Source organism: Xenopus laevis, chromosome 1S, assembly GCF_017654675.1.
Source record: "Xenopus laevis strain J_2021 chromosome 1S, Xenopus_laevis_v10.1, whole genome shotgun sequence".
NCBI lineage: Eukaryota > Metazoa > Chordata > Amphibia > Anura > Pipidae > Xenopus > Xenopus laevis.
Window position 1 is genome coordinate 167025103 of NC_054372.1, and position 17156 is coordinate 167042258.

General features: G+C 39.7%; 1 protein-coding gene across 2 annotated transcripts; it reads left to right on the forward strand.

The window, feature by feature from the left end:
• The first annotated feature begins 1231 nt into the window (after nt 1-1231).
• On the forward strand, nt 1232-16699 carry cetn3.S (centrin 3 S homeolog). Of its 2 annotated transcripts, none has more exons than XM_041574856.1 (5): nt 1232-1340; nt 8495-8630; nt 11501-11615; nt 13912-14103; nt 16437-16699. In XM_041574856.1, exons 1-5 carry the CDS (start codon nt 1324-1326, stop codon nt 16478-16480), a joined length of 504 nt encoding a protein of 167 aa, XP_041430790.1. In that variant the 5' UTR covers nt 1232-1323; the 3' UTR covers nt 16481-16699.
• The last annotated feature ends 457 nt before the right edge of the window (nt 16700-17156 follow it).

Consider the following 17156-nt stretch of genomic DNA (forward strand, 5'->3'; position numbering starts at 1 on the left):
CAGCACCTACACAACCAAGGGTGCAGAATCACCCACAAGTCTCCAGGAAAGGTTAATAGTAGTGATGGCCGAATTCGCAAAACGGCGCCCGCGTCTCGTTTTTGACGTTGGCGTCCGTTTTTTCGGAATTTTTTCTGCGATTTTTTTCCGCGAATTTTTGGGGGCGTTTTGCGAATTTATTTGCTGGCTGCGAATCGCGCAAATGCGCCGCAAATTCACGCCTGGCGAATAAATTCACCCATCACTAGTTAATAGGCAGAGGAACAGAGTGATTAGGGACCTGTCTGTTGTTTTATCTTTAAAAGATAGATCCTTAGAAGGGTTGTTCACCTTTAAATGAACTTTTAGAATGATGTAGAGAGTGATATTCTGAGACAATTTGTTATTTTCATTTTTTATCATTTGTCTTTTTTTTTTTTTTTACTTATTTAGCTTTTTATTCAGCAGCTCTCCTGTTTGCAATTTTGGCAATCTGGTTGCTAGGGTCCAAATTACCCTAGCAACCATGCACTGATTTGAATAAGACACTGGAATATGAATAGGAGAGGCCTGAATAGAAAGATGAGGACTAAAAAGTAGCAATTACAACAAAATTTGTAGCCTTACAGAGCATTTGTTATTATATGGGGTCAGTGACCCACATTTGAAAACTGGAAAGAAGAAGGCAAATAATTAAAAAAACTATAAAAAAAGAAAAAATGAAGACCAATTGAAAATTCGCTATTAGCTATTTCATAACATACTAAAAGTTAACTTAAAGTCGAACCACCTTATTTATAATTATTTTATTGACCATGCCCCGGACAGAACTGGAAATAAAAATAATAGAAAAAATAATAAAATGTTAAGTCATTCGCCCACTGACCCTGATTAATTGTATCTTTTTAAACATTTGCGAGTGGGATATCTTAGAAGAGCTGAGCAAAGCATAGCCTAGGGTTATTATTATTATTAATACGTATTTATAGAGATTCACATGCCATGAATCCGCCACTGGACGGTCATTACCTTATGATTCCATAGGACCCAGTGACAGGACTAGCTCAATAAGCGATCAGGCGCGACACGCTTGTTTTCCCCTCAGTGGCGGCGCCGTGATTGGCAGATTAGCTGGGCGCTTCGTTTACCTCATTCTAATTGGACGTCAGTACTGTGACACGCAAAATGCTCTTGTCTGTTATTGGCTGGGAATGTTTCTGAAGACAGTCCCGCTTGGCAGTTGTGTGGGCGCTGTCCAAGGAGCTGACTGCGGGACAGAGAGTTCCCAAGCAACTGGCGGCGGCGACTAGGGGAGAAGGTGTTATATCCGGCTGTGTGGTAGCCATGACCGCCCTGGATTGGTACGCGCATAAGGTCCTGGGGGGCGACATATTCTGGATCCAGGAACGATACTACGAATCGGGAAATCGAGCCAACATCTGACTAGTTCGTGGCTCCCACCAGGAATTGGTGATTGATACGGGGCTTGGGCTGCGGAGCAGGCCCGGACTGGCAATCTGTGGGTTCTGGCAAATGCCAAAGGGGCTACTGTAAGAGTCCATAGACAGTCACTCTTTAGTGGTCTGGTGGAGGCTGTTTGGGCCTGTAGGTAGTTGTAATGCCAGGGTCTATTTTGATTCCCAGTCCAGAATCAAAGCCCTGAGCCCAGCCTGGAGCGCCAATCAGTACAAGGTTCAGTCTGTGAAACCCACTCACGTCCTGGAGAATGGTAATTGCATTTCTGGCAAGTCTCATGCTGCTAGCTCTAACCAAGAAGTCTTTTTCTCTTTCTGAACTGCAGCCAGGGCCGCCATCAGGGGGGGACAGGGGGGACAAGCGTACCGGGCCCGGGCATGAAGGGGGGCCCGGCAGCGCTGCATTTTTTTGAAGATCCGGGCCCCCCTTACGAGCGCCCGAGCCGTACGTCTTGCCTCTTCAGTGCCGAATGCGGAAGTGCCGAAAAGCCGAAGCCGATGCGACGAAAAGACCCGAAGTCACGGAAAAAGCCGAAGTCCCGAAGTCACGAAGCGCCGAAAAGACCCGAAGTCACGAAAACAGCCGAAGCCGAAGTCCTGAAGCAGCGCAAAGACCCGAAGTCACGAAAACAGCCGAAGCCGAAGTCCTGAAGCGGTGAAAAGACCCGAAGTCACGAAAGGAGGCGAAGTTGAAGTACTGAAGCCATGAGTTCAATTCTACTGAACACCAGTTTGTGTTTTTTTTTTTTTTAATCCCCTGGCCACCAATGTATTATTTTAATATTCTATAGGCCCCTGCCACCAATCTTTTTTTTAAAACTTTTGTTTTTGGGGCCCCAATTTTTTTTTTAACTCGTAAGGGGCCCCTTGCCACCATTGTTTTTTTTTGGGTTTTTTTTTTTAAAAAAAAATTAATTTTCTTTTTGGTGGCCCCAAATTTTTTTAACTTGTAAGGGGGCCCCTGCCACCAGTTTTTTTTTTTTTTCAAAAAAAAATTATTTTTTTTTTAAATTTTTTTTGGGGCCCCAATTTGTTTTTAACTTGTAAGGGGGCCCCTGCCACCATTTTTTTTTTTTTCAAAAAAATTTTTTTTTCTCCAAATTTTTTTTTTGGGGCCCCAATTTGTTTTTAACTTATAAGGGGGCCCCTGCCGCCAATGTTTTTTTTTTTTTTCAAAAAAAAATTAATTTTTTTTCAAATTTTTTTTTGGGGCCCCAATTTGTTTTTAACTTAGAAGGGGGCCCCTGCCACCAATGTTTGTTTATTTTTTAGTTTTTTTTACATTTTTTTTTGTTGTGGCCCCAAGTTTTTTTTAACAGGGGGCCCCTGCCACCAATGTTTTTAAAAAAAAAAAAATTTTAATTTTTTTTTTTTTGGGGCCCCAATTTTTTTTATAAGGGGGCCCTGACCATCAATAGCTTTTTACAACTTGTGTGGGGGGGGTTACTTTTTTAGCGCTGATGTCTGTGTGGTCTTTTAACTGCGATGTGGGCGGGATATGGGGCGGAGCTTGGTCGTCAGTGTGGGCGGGGCCCAGGGGGCCCCAAAAATTTTGTTGTACGGGGCCCCGTGATTTCTAATGGCGGCCCTGACTGCAGCTCTCAGCATCTGACTTGCAGGACTGTCCAACAACAGCTGAACTATTGAGGAAGAGCAGACCAGGGGCGCTTCGCCAATGATTCGACTTGAGACTGTCGCCTCAGGCGGCAGCGCCTCACTAAGTACCAGGGGTGGCAAAAATGCTGCTCCTGGTACTTTAAGAGCCGAATTTCCAGTTAGGCTCTCTGCGCTAGTGCACTGGCCCTCTCTGCTGCCTTGGTGGACCCCCCGGACCCCCTCAGGCACAAAAAGGTAAGTGCAAGGGGGGGGCGGTAGCAACTGCTGCTGCCTCGGGCGGCGGAGGGGCCAGGATCGCTCCTGGGGCAGACATGCTGTATAGTGCAACTGGCACCCTCTAGCCCTGCTCTACCCACAGCTGCACAGCCCTATTTAGGCGAATGGCTACACTAGGAACAGAAGGGTGCCCCAGATTTCTCTGTTTTTCAGGAATTGCTATGGTACAGTGTATGGGGTATTATACCCGTCCTCTCCAATACTCAGTGTCGGACTGGGACACCAGGGGCCCATCCAAAAACCTTAGACCAGGAGCCCACTCTCAGTACTATTATTCTTCCTCTCCTCACTCAACCTCTATTCTCCTAGTCTCTATTCCTTACATACTATAATCTATTAATCCATCTATTTAGCTTCTTTGTTCTCATAGAAATTAGAAATGACCATGAAATAGGCTAAATGTTTAACAGCATGAGGGCCCACTGACACCTTGTCCCACCGGGAGTGACAATTGTTCTTCCTGACATATGAGAGAACAGTATATTTTGGGGATTGTATTATTTATTGTATTGTACAGATGTATAACTAACTTTATATTGATGCAAGTCTATCTAGATTTGTAATGTGGATGCATAACATAAAGAAAGAAATGGTCCATACATTAGTATAAGATGACAAAGACAGCTAAGGTCTGTAACCCATGTGCCTTCTAAGTGCATGAGATTGCTGTAGGTTCTACCACAAATAGACAACTAGTACACCTAAAGTAGTAAGAACTTCCCCTTGTATTGTTTTGGTGCTGTGCTACCTTCACTTTGCCTTCGTGTGACATCTTGCTCTGGCTTTGATAAGCATTCTGGTTTGGAATAGAAATCACAGAACAATTATAAAGGGGAGATTACTTTTATTCAGGTAACTTTCATGCCAAAAGCTCGGCAATGTTCAAAGAAATGAATATGGACAATATTTTTATGGCAAACAAGGTACAGGTATGGGACCTTTTATCCAGAATGCTTGGGGCCTGGGCTTTCCTGATAACAGATCTTTCCATAACTTGGATCTTCATACCGTAAGTCTACTAGAAAATCATATAAACATTTAATAACTCCAATAGGCGTGTTCTGCTTCCAATAAGGATTAATTACTTCTTAACTTGGATCAAGTACAAGGTACTATTTTATTATTACAGAGAAAAGGAAATAATTTTTAAAATGTGGATTATTTGGAAAAAATGGGGTCTATGGGACATGGCCTTTCCGTAATTCAGAGGTTTCCAGATAACGGATCCCATACCTGTATTAAAAACAGCAACAACATTTTGGGGTTTGGAAATGAGTATAACTTGGTAGATTGAAATGGGTGCTCATGGCAGGGGTGCCTTTGTCCCAATACACCTTATAGCCATGGGTCAGTGAATTAGGAATTCCTAAGCGGGGGTCTGCTTTCAACAATATCCAAGAGAAAAACATTTTCAGTAGGAAAATATATTATTGTTTTATTATAAAATATATAAAATATAAAAATTATTATAAAAGCAAAATTCTAGGTAGGCACAGATAGACTGGGAATTGATACAGTACTTACTTATTTTATATATATATATATATATATATATATATATATATATATATATATATATATATATATATATATATATATATATACATACTTGCCCTCTTATTTACACCCATAATATCTGAGACCATAAAAGATTAAACTGGATGGGCGTGTGCCTTTTTTTCAACTTAACCTACTATGTTACCTTAGCTGTGATGTCAAAGGGACTGTCATACTGGTCTATAAGAATTAAGGGTACCAGAGAAAGCTACATAAGGTAGCCATTTAAGTAGCCTCTGTGGCCCTGGCCTTCTACAACAGTGCATTTCAAAATGGCCAAAGTTTTTTAAAAAAATATTTTCTGCGGCCTCAATTTTTTCTTTAACTTGTAAGGGGGTCCTGGCGCCAAGGTTTTTTAAAAAATATTCTTGGGGCCCCAATTTTTTTAACTTGTAAGGGGGCCCTGGCACCAATGTTTTTGTAAAAAAAAACTTTTATGGGGCACCTGGCGCCAATGGTTTTTTTTTTACTTATAAGGGGGCCCTGACCATCAATAGCTTTTATAACTTGTGTGTGGGGGGTTACCTTTGTTAGCGCTGATGTCTGTGTGGTCTTTTAACTGTGGTGTGGAGTGGGCGGGATCTGGGGTGGGGCCTGGGCGGGCGGGGCCCAGGGGGCCCCAAAATTTTGTTGTACGGGGCCCGTGATTTATAATGGCGGCCCTGCATAGACTGAATGGGAGCCTCACAGTTGATCTGTAACCAAATTAGAAAAAAGAGGTAGGATTCTCATAGATTTATGTGACGATTGGCCAATCAACTCCTACTGTGCTGTACCCAGCCAAATCAGCAGGGCTTTTCATAGCTATATATCTGGCTATTGAGGCCATTGCACAAATAAAAAAGAAGTGGAAGCTATTTGGAAGTGAGGAATGGTTGCTGCACATAGATATGAGTAAATGATCCATACAAAGTACTGTAGAAAACATGAGATTATACAGGGCAGGGGCTGTGTCTGGATAAATATATTAACCATTATATTTTTCCTGTTTTGCTTTAAAAAAAGGAGTTGTAGAAAATTGTAGGAGTTATGTCATGGGGGCCATTTTCATTTTACTCGCACTTTGCATTATTTTGAGCTTCCCGCTTCATGTCACATTGCAAGCGCCCTGCTACGTCACTGCCTAGTAACCAACTCATTTTTCCGGCACCTCCCCCAAGCGCCTCACCGCTCTCCAATCAGAAGGTGCTGTTAGTGCCAGGCACGTCCCGTTGCTAGGGGAGAAGTTGTAGCGGTAGCCAATCGGCGGCGCTGACCGCTGTTTATGAGGTGGCGCGTAGGCCTGCGAGTGGGACAGTGGCCTGGGCTGACCAAGGGACTGGGAGCTGGGGCAGCGCTGTGCGGCTGGAACGGAGGAGCCATGAGCCTGGCTGTAAGGTGGGTGTGCCTGGGATGCAGCGAAGCTTATTGACAAAGGGAATGTGGCTGTTAGACGCAGTAGCGGCAGCTTTTGTTCTAAAACTCTCAGCAGCAGCACATGGGGGTGGGGGGAGTTCCATGGGGGTGGGGGGAGTTCCAGTTGAACATTCCTGATTAATACACTGAACATAGAAGTATAACGTAAATATGTATATTCTTCCTACCTTGTCTGCTCAGGAGAATGTCTCGTCTACCCTAAAACTCTCCCTGCTGTGGGTAGTGATGTTCAATCAGTGGAACCTTATATCTGCTTGTTAGTAAATAACCCCAAATACACAATGATGAGCCCCTCGGGCAGTCCCATTTATCCACCAGGATGTTTGTCATAAAACTTTGCTGCTTGAATCTCCACTGAAATTGCTGGGTTGTTGGAAGCGGAACTTACGGTGTGCATGTCAATGAGTTTGTTATATATAGATATACAGTTGATATCACAATGGTGTTTTGGAAAAGGCAGAAAACCCCTGCTGCTTTCCGGATGACGGATCTTTATGTAATTTGGATCTTCCTACCTTAAGGGTTGTGACACACGGACAGATTCAGGGAGATTTAGTCGCCTGGTGACTTATCACATCTTCTTACGGGCGACAATCTCTCCGAACTGCCTTTGCGTGTCTTCTCGTCCGCTATAATGAAAAGTCGCCTGCGCTAAAGCACACACGGCGCTCCAAGTTGCCTCACGAGGACACTTCAGGTGACTTTGGAAAACGAAGCGACGTATGTGCTTTAGCGCAGGCGACTTTTCATCATAGCGGACGGGAAGACACGTGAAGGCAGTTCGGGGAGATTGAAGCCCAGACAAAGAGGCGATTAAATTCCCCGAATCTGCCCATGTGTCTCAACCCTAAAGGTTGCCATACACTATGCCAAACAAGCGGATCCTAATCCGATATGCCCTCTAACGGCTGGTGAATATCGGATGAATCCGAACGTTCGGCCCTGGGGTTGGATTACAATACTACGAATGGGCTCCGACGTGTCCCAGTACCGCATCAATTAGCCGATGCGGTCCTGGATCGTAGGAAAAATCCTTGACCGATGGATATCTAGCCAATATTTGCCTGATATTGATCGGGTGGACCCGTCGGGAGCCCCCAGACATGGGCAGATAAACTGCCGAATCGGTCTAAAGGACCCATATCGGTAGCTATAATCTGCCCGTGTATGGCCACCTTAAGTCTACTAGAAAATCACATAAACATTAAATAAACCCAATAGGCTGGTTTTGCTTCAAATAAGGATTAATTATATCTTAGTTTGGATCAACTACAAGTTACTGTTTTATTACTATAGAGAAAAAGGAAATCATTAAAAAATGTTATTGTACGGATAAATGGAGACAATGGGAGACGACCTTTCCGTAATTTGGAGCTTTCTAGATAATGGGTTTCTGAATAATGGATCCCATACCTGTATATGTGATTGTGCAATGGTTATACTAAAGGTGTCCATACACTATAACGAGCGGATCTTTTCCCGATATACCACTAACGGCAGGGCTATGTTGGGGGTAATCTGAACGTTCGGACCTATGGCCGAACGATCGGATTACGACGAACGCAATGGGCTCCGACGGGTCGGTCAGGAGAAAAATCAATCAATATTGTGTCCAGATATGGATCGGAAAGACCCCTCGAAAGCCTCCATACACGGGCAGATGTCAAATTGGTCTAAACGACCGTTATTGGCAGCTTTATCTGCCCGTGTTTTGCCACCTTTAGTCTGCTCACTGAGCCAGAAATATTCTGACCAACCTGATTTGGCTTTCCGTGTGGGTGGCTGAATTGGGAAAGATTCCATGCAACTGCTGACCAGACAGGCACATTGTTACATAAATGTTAAACTAACCACAGAAATAGTCTTTTTTTTAATGCATGTTTCAGTTCTCTTGTTCAATCATCGTGTCTGACTTATCCTGAGGGACAAGGAACTTTATCTAGGGACCACCCAAGGATTAGATGTCCATGTTCCACTGAATAAATCATGATGTTGGGACCAGTATTTTAACTCTTTTGATCTGCTGTTCCTAAATTGTGTCCAATCCCCCCCCCCCCCCCCCGATCTAGCCAGGATGGACTTATTAGGGTGAGATAAAGCTACAATGTTTATTTGGTTGAATACAGTTGTGCTTTGTACGTTTCATGCTAGTAACTCGCACACTTCTCTCGCAGGACTGATCTAGCAGTTGACAAAACAAAAAGGAAGAAAAGAAGAGAATTAACAGAAGAACAGAAACAAGAAATAAAAGATGCATTTGAATTATTCGATACCGACAAAGATAAAGCTATAGATTATCACGAATTAAAGGTAACTTTTTCCAAGATTTGGACTTCTCCTTGGGAGCATATCTATTAAAGAAACAGTTCAGTGTACAAAATAAAAACTGGCTAAATAGATAGGCTGTGCAAAATAAAAAAAAATTCTAATACAGTTAGTTAGCCAAAAATGTAATGCATAAAGGCTGGAGTGACTGGATGTCTAACATAATAGCCAGAACACTGCTTCCTGATTTGCAGCTCTTTTGGTTTCCACTGATTGGTTACTGCCTGGTAACCAATCAGTTACTTGAGGGGGGGGCACATGGGTCATAACTGTTCGCTTTTGAATCTGAGCTGAATGCTGAGGATCAATTGCAAACTCACTGAACACTTCCCATGTGGCCCCCCTTAAAGTCGCTGACTAACTCAGAGTTAGAGAGCTGCAAAGCAGGAAGTAGTGTTCTGTTCTGTTAGACATCCAGTCACTCCAGCCTTTATACATTACATTTGTGCCTAACTAACTATATTAGAAACATCTTTTATTTTGCACAGCCTGTCTATTTACCTAGCTTTTATTTTTACATTGAACTGTTCCTTTAAGCTTACCCTGTTCATGCTCAGGTCTTTCGACTGCAGAAAAAACAAACTGCTTTCCTGAACTGAAATAAGCCCTAAACTTCAATTCCATTAAGAATCTATTACTCTATTTGATACACCTGCACAAATAGTGCTATATGAATAAATGTTTATTCACATACCATTACACACACACACACACACACACACACACACACACACACACACACACACACACACACACACACACACACACATTTTAAACAACTGAGCTTCACTCCACAGTCTCATAAAACATAACATTTATTGCATGCACAATCGAAATTATTTAATTTTTTAAAAACAGTTAATGTAGAATCCATAATTACAATGTTTAATATTCATCTGGACGGAGTGTAATGCTGCATGCACGTCAGCTAGTGACATCAAAGGTCGTCCTGGAGGAACTGAACAAAATAGCACAAAGTCACCATAGAGACAAAGATGCCTACAACTACCAGCATTCTTAATGCATATAAACATAATTTTTGTGGGAAAAATAGGTCTAATGCATATACACCTTAAATCTATTTTACCCACAAAATAGTGCATACAGTCATATTTGGGAGCAACAAAGTTTGGGAGCCCCTCTCTTCCTGCATAATAATTTACTCCACTTTCAAAAAAATAGTTAACAGTGGTATGTCTTTCATTTTCCAGGAACATCTGACTACTGGGGTGTTTTCTGAACAAAGATTTTTAGTGAAGCAGTATTCAGTTGTATGAAATTAAATCAATTGTGAAAAGCTGGCTGTGCAAGAATTTTGGTACCCTTGTAATTTTGCTAAATTGAATGCATGTATCTCCTCAATACTGATTACTGGCAACCAAATTGATTGGATTAGCTCATTAAGCATTGAACTTCATAGGCAGGTGTGTCCAATCATGAGAAAAGGTATTTAAAGGAATTGTTCAGTGTAAAAATAAAAACTGGGTAAATAGATAGTATGTGCAAAATAAAACATGTTTCTAATATAGTTAGTTAGCCAAAAATGTAATGTATAAAGGCTGGAGTGATTTGATGTATAACAAGTCAGTCAAAACACTACTTCCTGCTTTTCAGCTCTCTTGGTTTACACTGACTTGTTACCCTGGTTACCAGGCAGTAACCAATCAGAGACTTGAGGGGGGGCCACATGGGCCATTTCTGTTGCTTTTGAATCTGAGCTGAATGCTGAGGATCAATTACAAACTCACTGAACAGAAATGTACCATGTGGCCCCCCTTCAAGTCACTGATTAACTCAGAGTTATAGAGCTGAAAAGCAGGAAGTTGGATTCTGGCTGTTTTATTAGACATCTGTTCACTCCAGCCTTTATATATTACATTTTTGGATAACTAACTATATTAGAAACATTTTTTATTTTGCACAGCCTATCTATTTACACAGTTTTTATTTTCACACTGAACTATTCCTTTAAGGTGGCCAATTGCAAGTTGTGCTTCTGTTTGACTCTCCTCTGAAGAGTGACAACATGGGATCCTCAAAGCAACTCTCAAAAGATCTGAAAACAAAGATTGTTCAGTATCATGGTTTAGGGGAAGGCTACAAAAAGCTACCTCAGAGGTTTAAACTGTCAGTTTCAACTGTAAGGAATAAATTAGGAAATTGGAGGCTACAAGCACAGTTGCTGTAAAACCCAGGTCTGGCAGGCCAAGAAAAATACAGGAACAGCATATGCGGAGGATTGTGAGTGGTTACAGACAACCCAAAGATCACCTCCAAAGACCTGCAAGAACATCTTGCTTCAGATGGTGTATCTGTAATTCGTTCTACAATTCAGTGCAATTTGCCCAAGGAACATCTGTATGGCAGGGGGATGAGAAAGAAGCCCTTTCTGCACAATTGTTGGATTGTTATATAGTGAAGTACCCCCTATTGTAAAATATAAGGATATTCTAAGTCACCGAGGAGTTCCATGACCATATAAACATTATACAGGTCATGGAACTCCGAGGTTACTTCTAATATCCTCATATTTTCCAAGAAGGGGTATTTCATTTATTATAATACACACGTTTTAGTGAGTCATGTGACAAAAATGTATCACTAAGCTCAGTTTTTAACTGCTGACATCACAGAGCCGGATATAAGGATATCATTTACAAGATAATCATGGCTTTTGTGTATTATTTATTGATCTATGTACAGTATATATCATTATATAGATAAACACACCCAGAGGCACAGTCTGCAAGAGTGATGACCACTGTGTATATAGTTAGTATAGGTATGGGTATATATAATTTATGTGAAAGTATGTAACTATATTTCCACTGCATAATTATGTTACTTATTTATAGGTAGCCATGAGAGCTCTCGGATTTGATGTGAAGAAAGCGGATGTTCTAAAAATCCTTAAAGACTATGATGGGGAAACAACAGGCAAAATTACATTTGATGATTTTAACGAAGTTGGTAAGTTAGAAAACTGAAATGCTTAAACTGTTTTTCAGTGGATGCAACATGTCCGAAGTTATAAGGGATGCACCAAATCCAGGATTCAGTTCAGGATTTGGCCTTTTTTGTATTTGTCCGAATCCATGTGCCTGACCGAACCAAATCCAAAACATGTGGCTTTTCGTCACACAAAAAAAATAAGTTAATTTTGTAACTGCATACGCATGGTTCTTTTTCTCCCTCATCTTCCTAATTTGCAAATGCAAATTCGGTTTCAGATTTGGTATTCAGCTGAAACTTTAAAAAAGGATTTGGAGTTCAGCTGAATCCTAGAATAGTGTATTCAGTGCATACCTAGAAGTTATGGGTCACTTATGCCAACTACGGGAATATGCTTGTGTTTGACCTGTGCTGATCAGAATTTGTTTTGAATGTCATTCTCAGAAGCATAAGGAAAGACAGATTAACTGGGAGCCCCCCACCTTAAATTCAAGAAAATGTTTTTTCCCGTGGCCAGCCCTGGAGGAAAAAGTAGCCCAGGGCCACCAATGCACTTACCTTTCTCAGACTTCACTAACACAGACTAGACCCATACATGCACAGTCAATTGTAAAAAAGAAAAAAAACTTCACAGACAGTAGACTAAGGGGCAGATGTATTGAAATGTGAGTTTTAAGAAGTGTATTTATCAACACTAACATTCACCCACTGATCAATACATTCCTAAAGATCCAATAGGAATTAATAGAAAGGAGGTGTTTTTCTTTGGCAAACTCTAATTTCACATTTTGCTAAAAACTACTGTTACCCCCAACTGGAGTATGTGGGGTGGGAGGTACAGGTTTTTTTTCTACAGGGTATCCTTCTCCTTTAAAGGGCAGATTTATCAAAATGTGAGATTAGATCTCACCATCCCCCTAAGGGATTTTTAGAATCGTATTTATCAATGGAGTTCACCATTTGATAAATATGCTTTTAAAAATCCTGTAGGAATGAATAGAAAATGGGCGAGTTTTTCTGTGGTGAGTTCTGATCTCACATTTTGATAAATCTGCCACTAAGTGTTTGCACTCATATCTCCTTCAATATTAATGGAAACTGTTTTGATCAATATGGGAGTAAGATGTCCCAGACTGTCGTGTTCTACTCATGGTGCCAAAATGAATGCTCAGAGGGCAGATGGCATAAAATGAGTTTTAAATGGTTAGTTCACCTTTATGTTGACTTTTAATATGTTACAAAATGTCCTATTTTTGGTAAATTCCAGTTGGTCTGCTTCCTCTTTCCAGCTTGAAATTTTAAATGCTGTCTGGTTGTTGGGGGTCGCTCACCCTGGCAGAAAAAAAACAATGCTCCATGCAGCTACAATTTAATATAAAAAATTAAGGCCAGTTTTAAATTGTCTCAGAGTTTTAATTGTCTACATTATGCTGAAAGTTAATATAAAGGCGAACTACCCCTTTAACTTCTGCAATCTGCCAAGCATTTTCCTATCTTGTTGAGTGACAAGTGGTTCCTCTGCGGCCCATGCATTGAGGGAATTGTTCAGTATAAAAAAAAAAAAAACTGGTTAATTGATAAGCTGTGCAAAATAAAGAATATTTCTATTATAGTTAGTTAAATGTAATGTATAAAGGCTGAAGTGACTGGATGTCTAACATAATAGCCAGAATACTACTTCCTGCTTTTCAGCTCTCTTGGTTTCCACTTATTGGTTACCAGTCAGTAACCAATCAGTGACTTGAGGGGGGGCACATGGGTAATAGCTGTTGCTTTTGAATCTGAGCTGAATGCTGAAGATCAATTGCAAACTCACTAAACAGTTATGTCCCATGTGGCCCCCCCTTAAAGTCACTGACTAACTCAGAGTTAGAGAGCTGAAAAGCAGGAAGTAGTGTTCTGGCTATTATGTTAGACATCCAGTCACTCCAGTCTTTATACATTACAGTTTTGGCTAACTAACTATATTAGAAACATCTTTTATTTTTGCACAGCCTATCTATTTACCCAGTTTTTATTTCTACACTGAACTGTTCCTTTAATACATGATGTCACTCAGCAATGCTGAGAAGTAGATGTTGCTGAGGAAAAATGTTTTGATGAGAATAGGAGGATAGTGACAATTAAAATTCTCTGTGTGCCATTATTCTAATGCACATCTATGACTAGAAACTTCAAAGCACATCATCTTATATGGTTAGATGCTTTTAGTGATAGGAACCATTATCGGCAAGAACCCTATTTGGGTATAATTCTTTGCTACAGCCATTCTTTATTTTGTACAAATATATATTTATTCCTAAAATTGTTTTAGTCACAGACTTAATTCTTGACCGGGATCCCCAAGAGGAAATTCTGAAAGCTTTTAAATTATTTGATGATGACGACTCGGGTAAAATAAATTTAAGAAATCTTCGTCGGGTCGCAAGAGAACTTGGTGAAAATATGACAGATGAAGAATTGCGTGCCATGATTGAGGAGTTTGATAAGGACGGAGATGGAGAAAGTAAGTGACACCTGTGCATAAATGAGCTTGTATTTGGTGTGGTTAGAGCAATCATTTATGGGGTTATTTATCAAAATTCAAATTTATCTAATTTTCTGAAATAGACTCAGACCAAATCCGCACGGGTTATTTCCCGTTATTTATCAATACATTTTCCCGAAAAATTCCAGTTTGCGCAAAAACTCTAAAAGATTGTGAAAATCATCCGAAAATTTGAATCATACAAATTTTTTGGATTTTCTGAGAAATTGTGATTTTTTTTAAAAAAAATTTTGCCCGAAAACCACAAAACCTTAGGATTTTTCCATCCTTGGGGTATAATAAATCCCAAAAAATAAGAGGTTTTTATTCACTAAAAAATTGTGAAAATCATCAGAAAATTTTAATCGTTCAAATTTTTCAGATTTTCTGCCCAAAAAAATAATTTTTTCAGATTTTTGGCCGAAAACCACAATCTTCCGATTTTTGCATGAAACCCAGCGCAGATCAGGATTGCTTCGGGACTTCTCCCATTGACTTGTATACAACCTTGGCAGGTCTGAGATGCCGGATTTTTGGATTCTGACTTGTACCATCCTTGGGGTATAATAAATCAGAAAAAAATAGAGGTTTTTATTCACTAAAAAAACTGATTTTAATAAACAACCCCCTAAGGGTCATTAGAATGTTTTGTACTGAAATCCAGCAGGATCAGTGACTGAATAGAGGTAATTTTCATTCCCTGAGGCACAAGAGCACTAAATAGAGTACCCCTTAGTCCTCACTGAGCATGTGGCCCTGGAGAATGCTGCTCTCTGCACCAGGTGGCGGATCAGAAATCCAGCAGTCCCTGCAGAGAACAACATTAGGAGACGCAGCAGCACCCTGTCCTCACCAGCTTGCAATGATGAATAAAAAAAGGCTTCTATATATGGCAAGTCACCAAATTTTTAACAAGGGAGCGATAGCGAAAATGAAGATTTAATATAAGTTTCTTCATACTGCAATAAGAAACTTTCTAAATACAATCAATTAAACATTCTCTAAGCTTTCTGAAATAATCAAGTTTATGTTCACTATCACTCTCTCAGCATCTGTTTCTCTTCATTCTTTCTTCATGCAGGAGTTGGGTGTCAGATATTCATTGACAGTTAGACCCAATATATCTTAAAGGGGGAGCTCATTTTGCTTAGCTGTATTAGAGCTCACTATTAAAATCCCCAGACATCATGTCTCTACATGCAGGATTTGTGCAAAATTCAGTGATTTTTTTTTTTTTTTTTTTTTTGTACTGGAATCCGTTATTTGAGCCTAATACATTGGCTAGGGAAGCCCCCCCCCCCATATATTGGATCTATTAGAGCTTACTCATATAACTGAGCGTTAATACATCTTCTAGGCAAAATCTGACACCCAACTTCTGCACGAAGACAGAATAAAGAGAAACAGATGCTGAGAGAGGAATAGTGAACATAAACTTGATTATTTCAGAAACAGTACAGAATTTTTAGTTGATTGTATTTAGAAAGTTTCTTATTTCAGTATGCTGAAGCTTACTACATTTTCATTTTCGCGATAGTTCCATTTAAGTATTAAGATAAAAGACTTGAAGGAACAGTTCAGTGTAAAAATAAAAATTAGGTAAATAGGTTGTGCAAAATAAATAATGTTTCTAATATAGTTAGTTAGCCAAAAATGTAATGTACTAAGACTGGAGTGACTGGATGTCTAACATAATAGCCAGAACACTACTTCCTGCTTTTCAGCTCTCTAACTCTGAGTTAGTCAGAGACTTGAAGGGGGGCCACATGGGACATATCTGTTCAGTGAGTTTACAATTGATCCTCAGCATTCAGCTCAGATTCAAAAGAAACAGGTTTGACCCATGTGCCCCCCCCCTCAAGTCATTGATTGGTTACTGCTTGGTAACCAATCAGTGGAAGCCAAGAAAGCTGAAAAGCAGGTAGTGTTCTGGCTATTCTATTAGACATCCAGTCACTGCAGCCTTTCTACATTACATTTTTGGCTAACTAACTATATTAGAAACATTTTTTATTTTGCACAGACTATTCACCTAGTTTTTATTTTTATACTGAACAATTCCTTTAAGATATGTATCTTATAAGTGAGTAAAAAAAATAATTAATTTCACACCTTGATTGTTTTTGTTTATCTTCTCTGCTTGTACTTTGCTGTTTACCAAGTTAGTTTCCTGGGAGTCCAGAGGTTGCCTGTTGCTGCCATGTAGTAGCTACAATTTTAATTTGTAAAAAAAATTATGAAATGGTTTAAAAAAAAAAAAAAATTGCTTTAATGTTTCAAAGATTTCCATAAATTCTTCTTATTGTCTGCAGTAAATCAAGAGGAATTCCTTTCCATAATGACCGGAGATCTTTAGCACTTTTTTTTAAAGAGGAAGAGACATGGTTGTGTGCATGCTGACTTTTGCAATCAGTCTGATTTGATTTTTTTTCAATTAAGGACCAAGATTAAAGACACTGAATGTCAGTATTTTGTAGCTAATGATTTTACATTGTAATATTTATCAACATTTTGAGTATAGTTTTTTGTAAAATAGTTTTCTATGCTGTTCTGAAATTAAATGTTTCTTTGGAAATCCATGTGTTTTTATTTGCCTGCATAGTAGTTTGATAATTGTATTAAAGCATTGGATTACAAAATATTGTATCCAAATTATATTAGGGAGTATAGCACTGCAAAAAAAACGACCTATAGGTTATTGCTTACAGTAAAGCACATTCCAGGAAATTAGAGGATTTTAGGGTTATTTTTCAGCTGTAGATTTGGAGCAGATTACTTCTAGGTGCTATGACTTGTATAGCATTTCCATAAGAAAAATTTATAAGCACAGCAAGGCAATTAAAGCAGGGAAAAGCATGCACTTTATTTTATTGCAGAGAAACATTTCGCAGACATGCCCCTTCATCAGTCTGAGGAAGAAGTGTATACCCCAATAATTTTATATTATGATTAAAGTACCAGGAAAGTCTAAAATAGAATAATGCTAGAAATGCTGTATTTTGTATACTAAACATAAGCATGAACTTACTGCA

What these genes read in the sequence shown, in the direction of transcription:
- cetn3.S (XM_041574856.1), top strand. An exon ending in TAGATTATCACGAATTAAAG is followed by an intron (nt 8,631 to 11,500) that starts GTAACTTTTTCC and finishes ACTTATTTATAG; the next exon opens with GTAGCCATGAGAGCTCTCGG. An exon ending in TAAGGACGGAGATGGAGAAA is followed by an intron (nt 14,104 to 16,436) that starts GTAAGTGACACC and finishes TATTGTCTGCAG; the next exon opens with TAAATCAAGAGGAATTCCTT.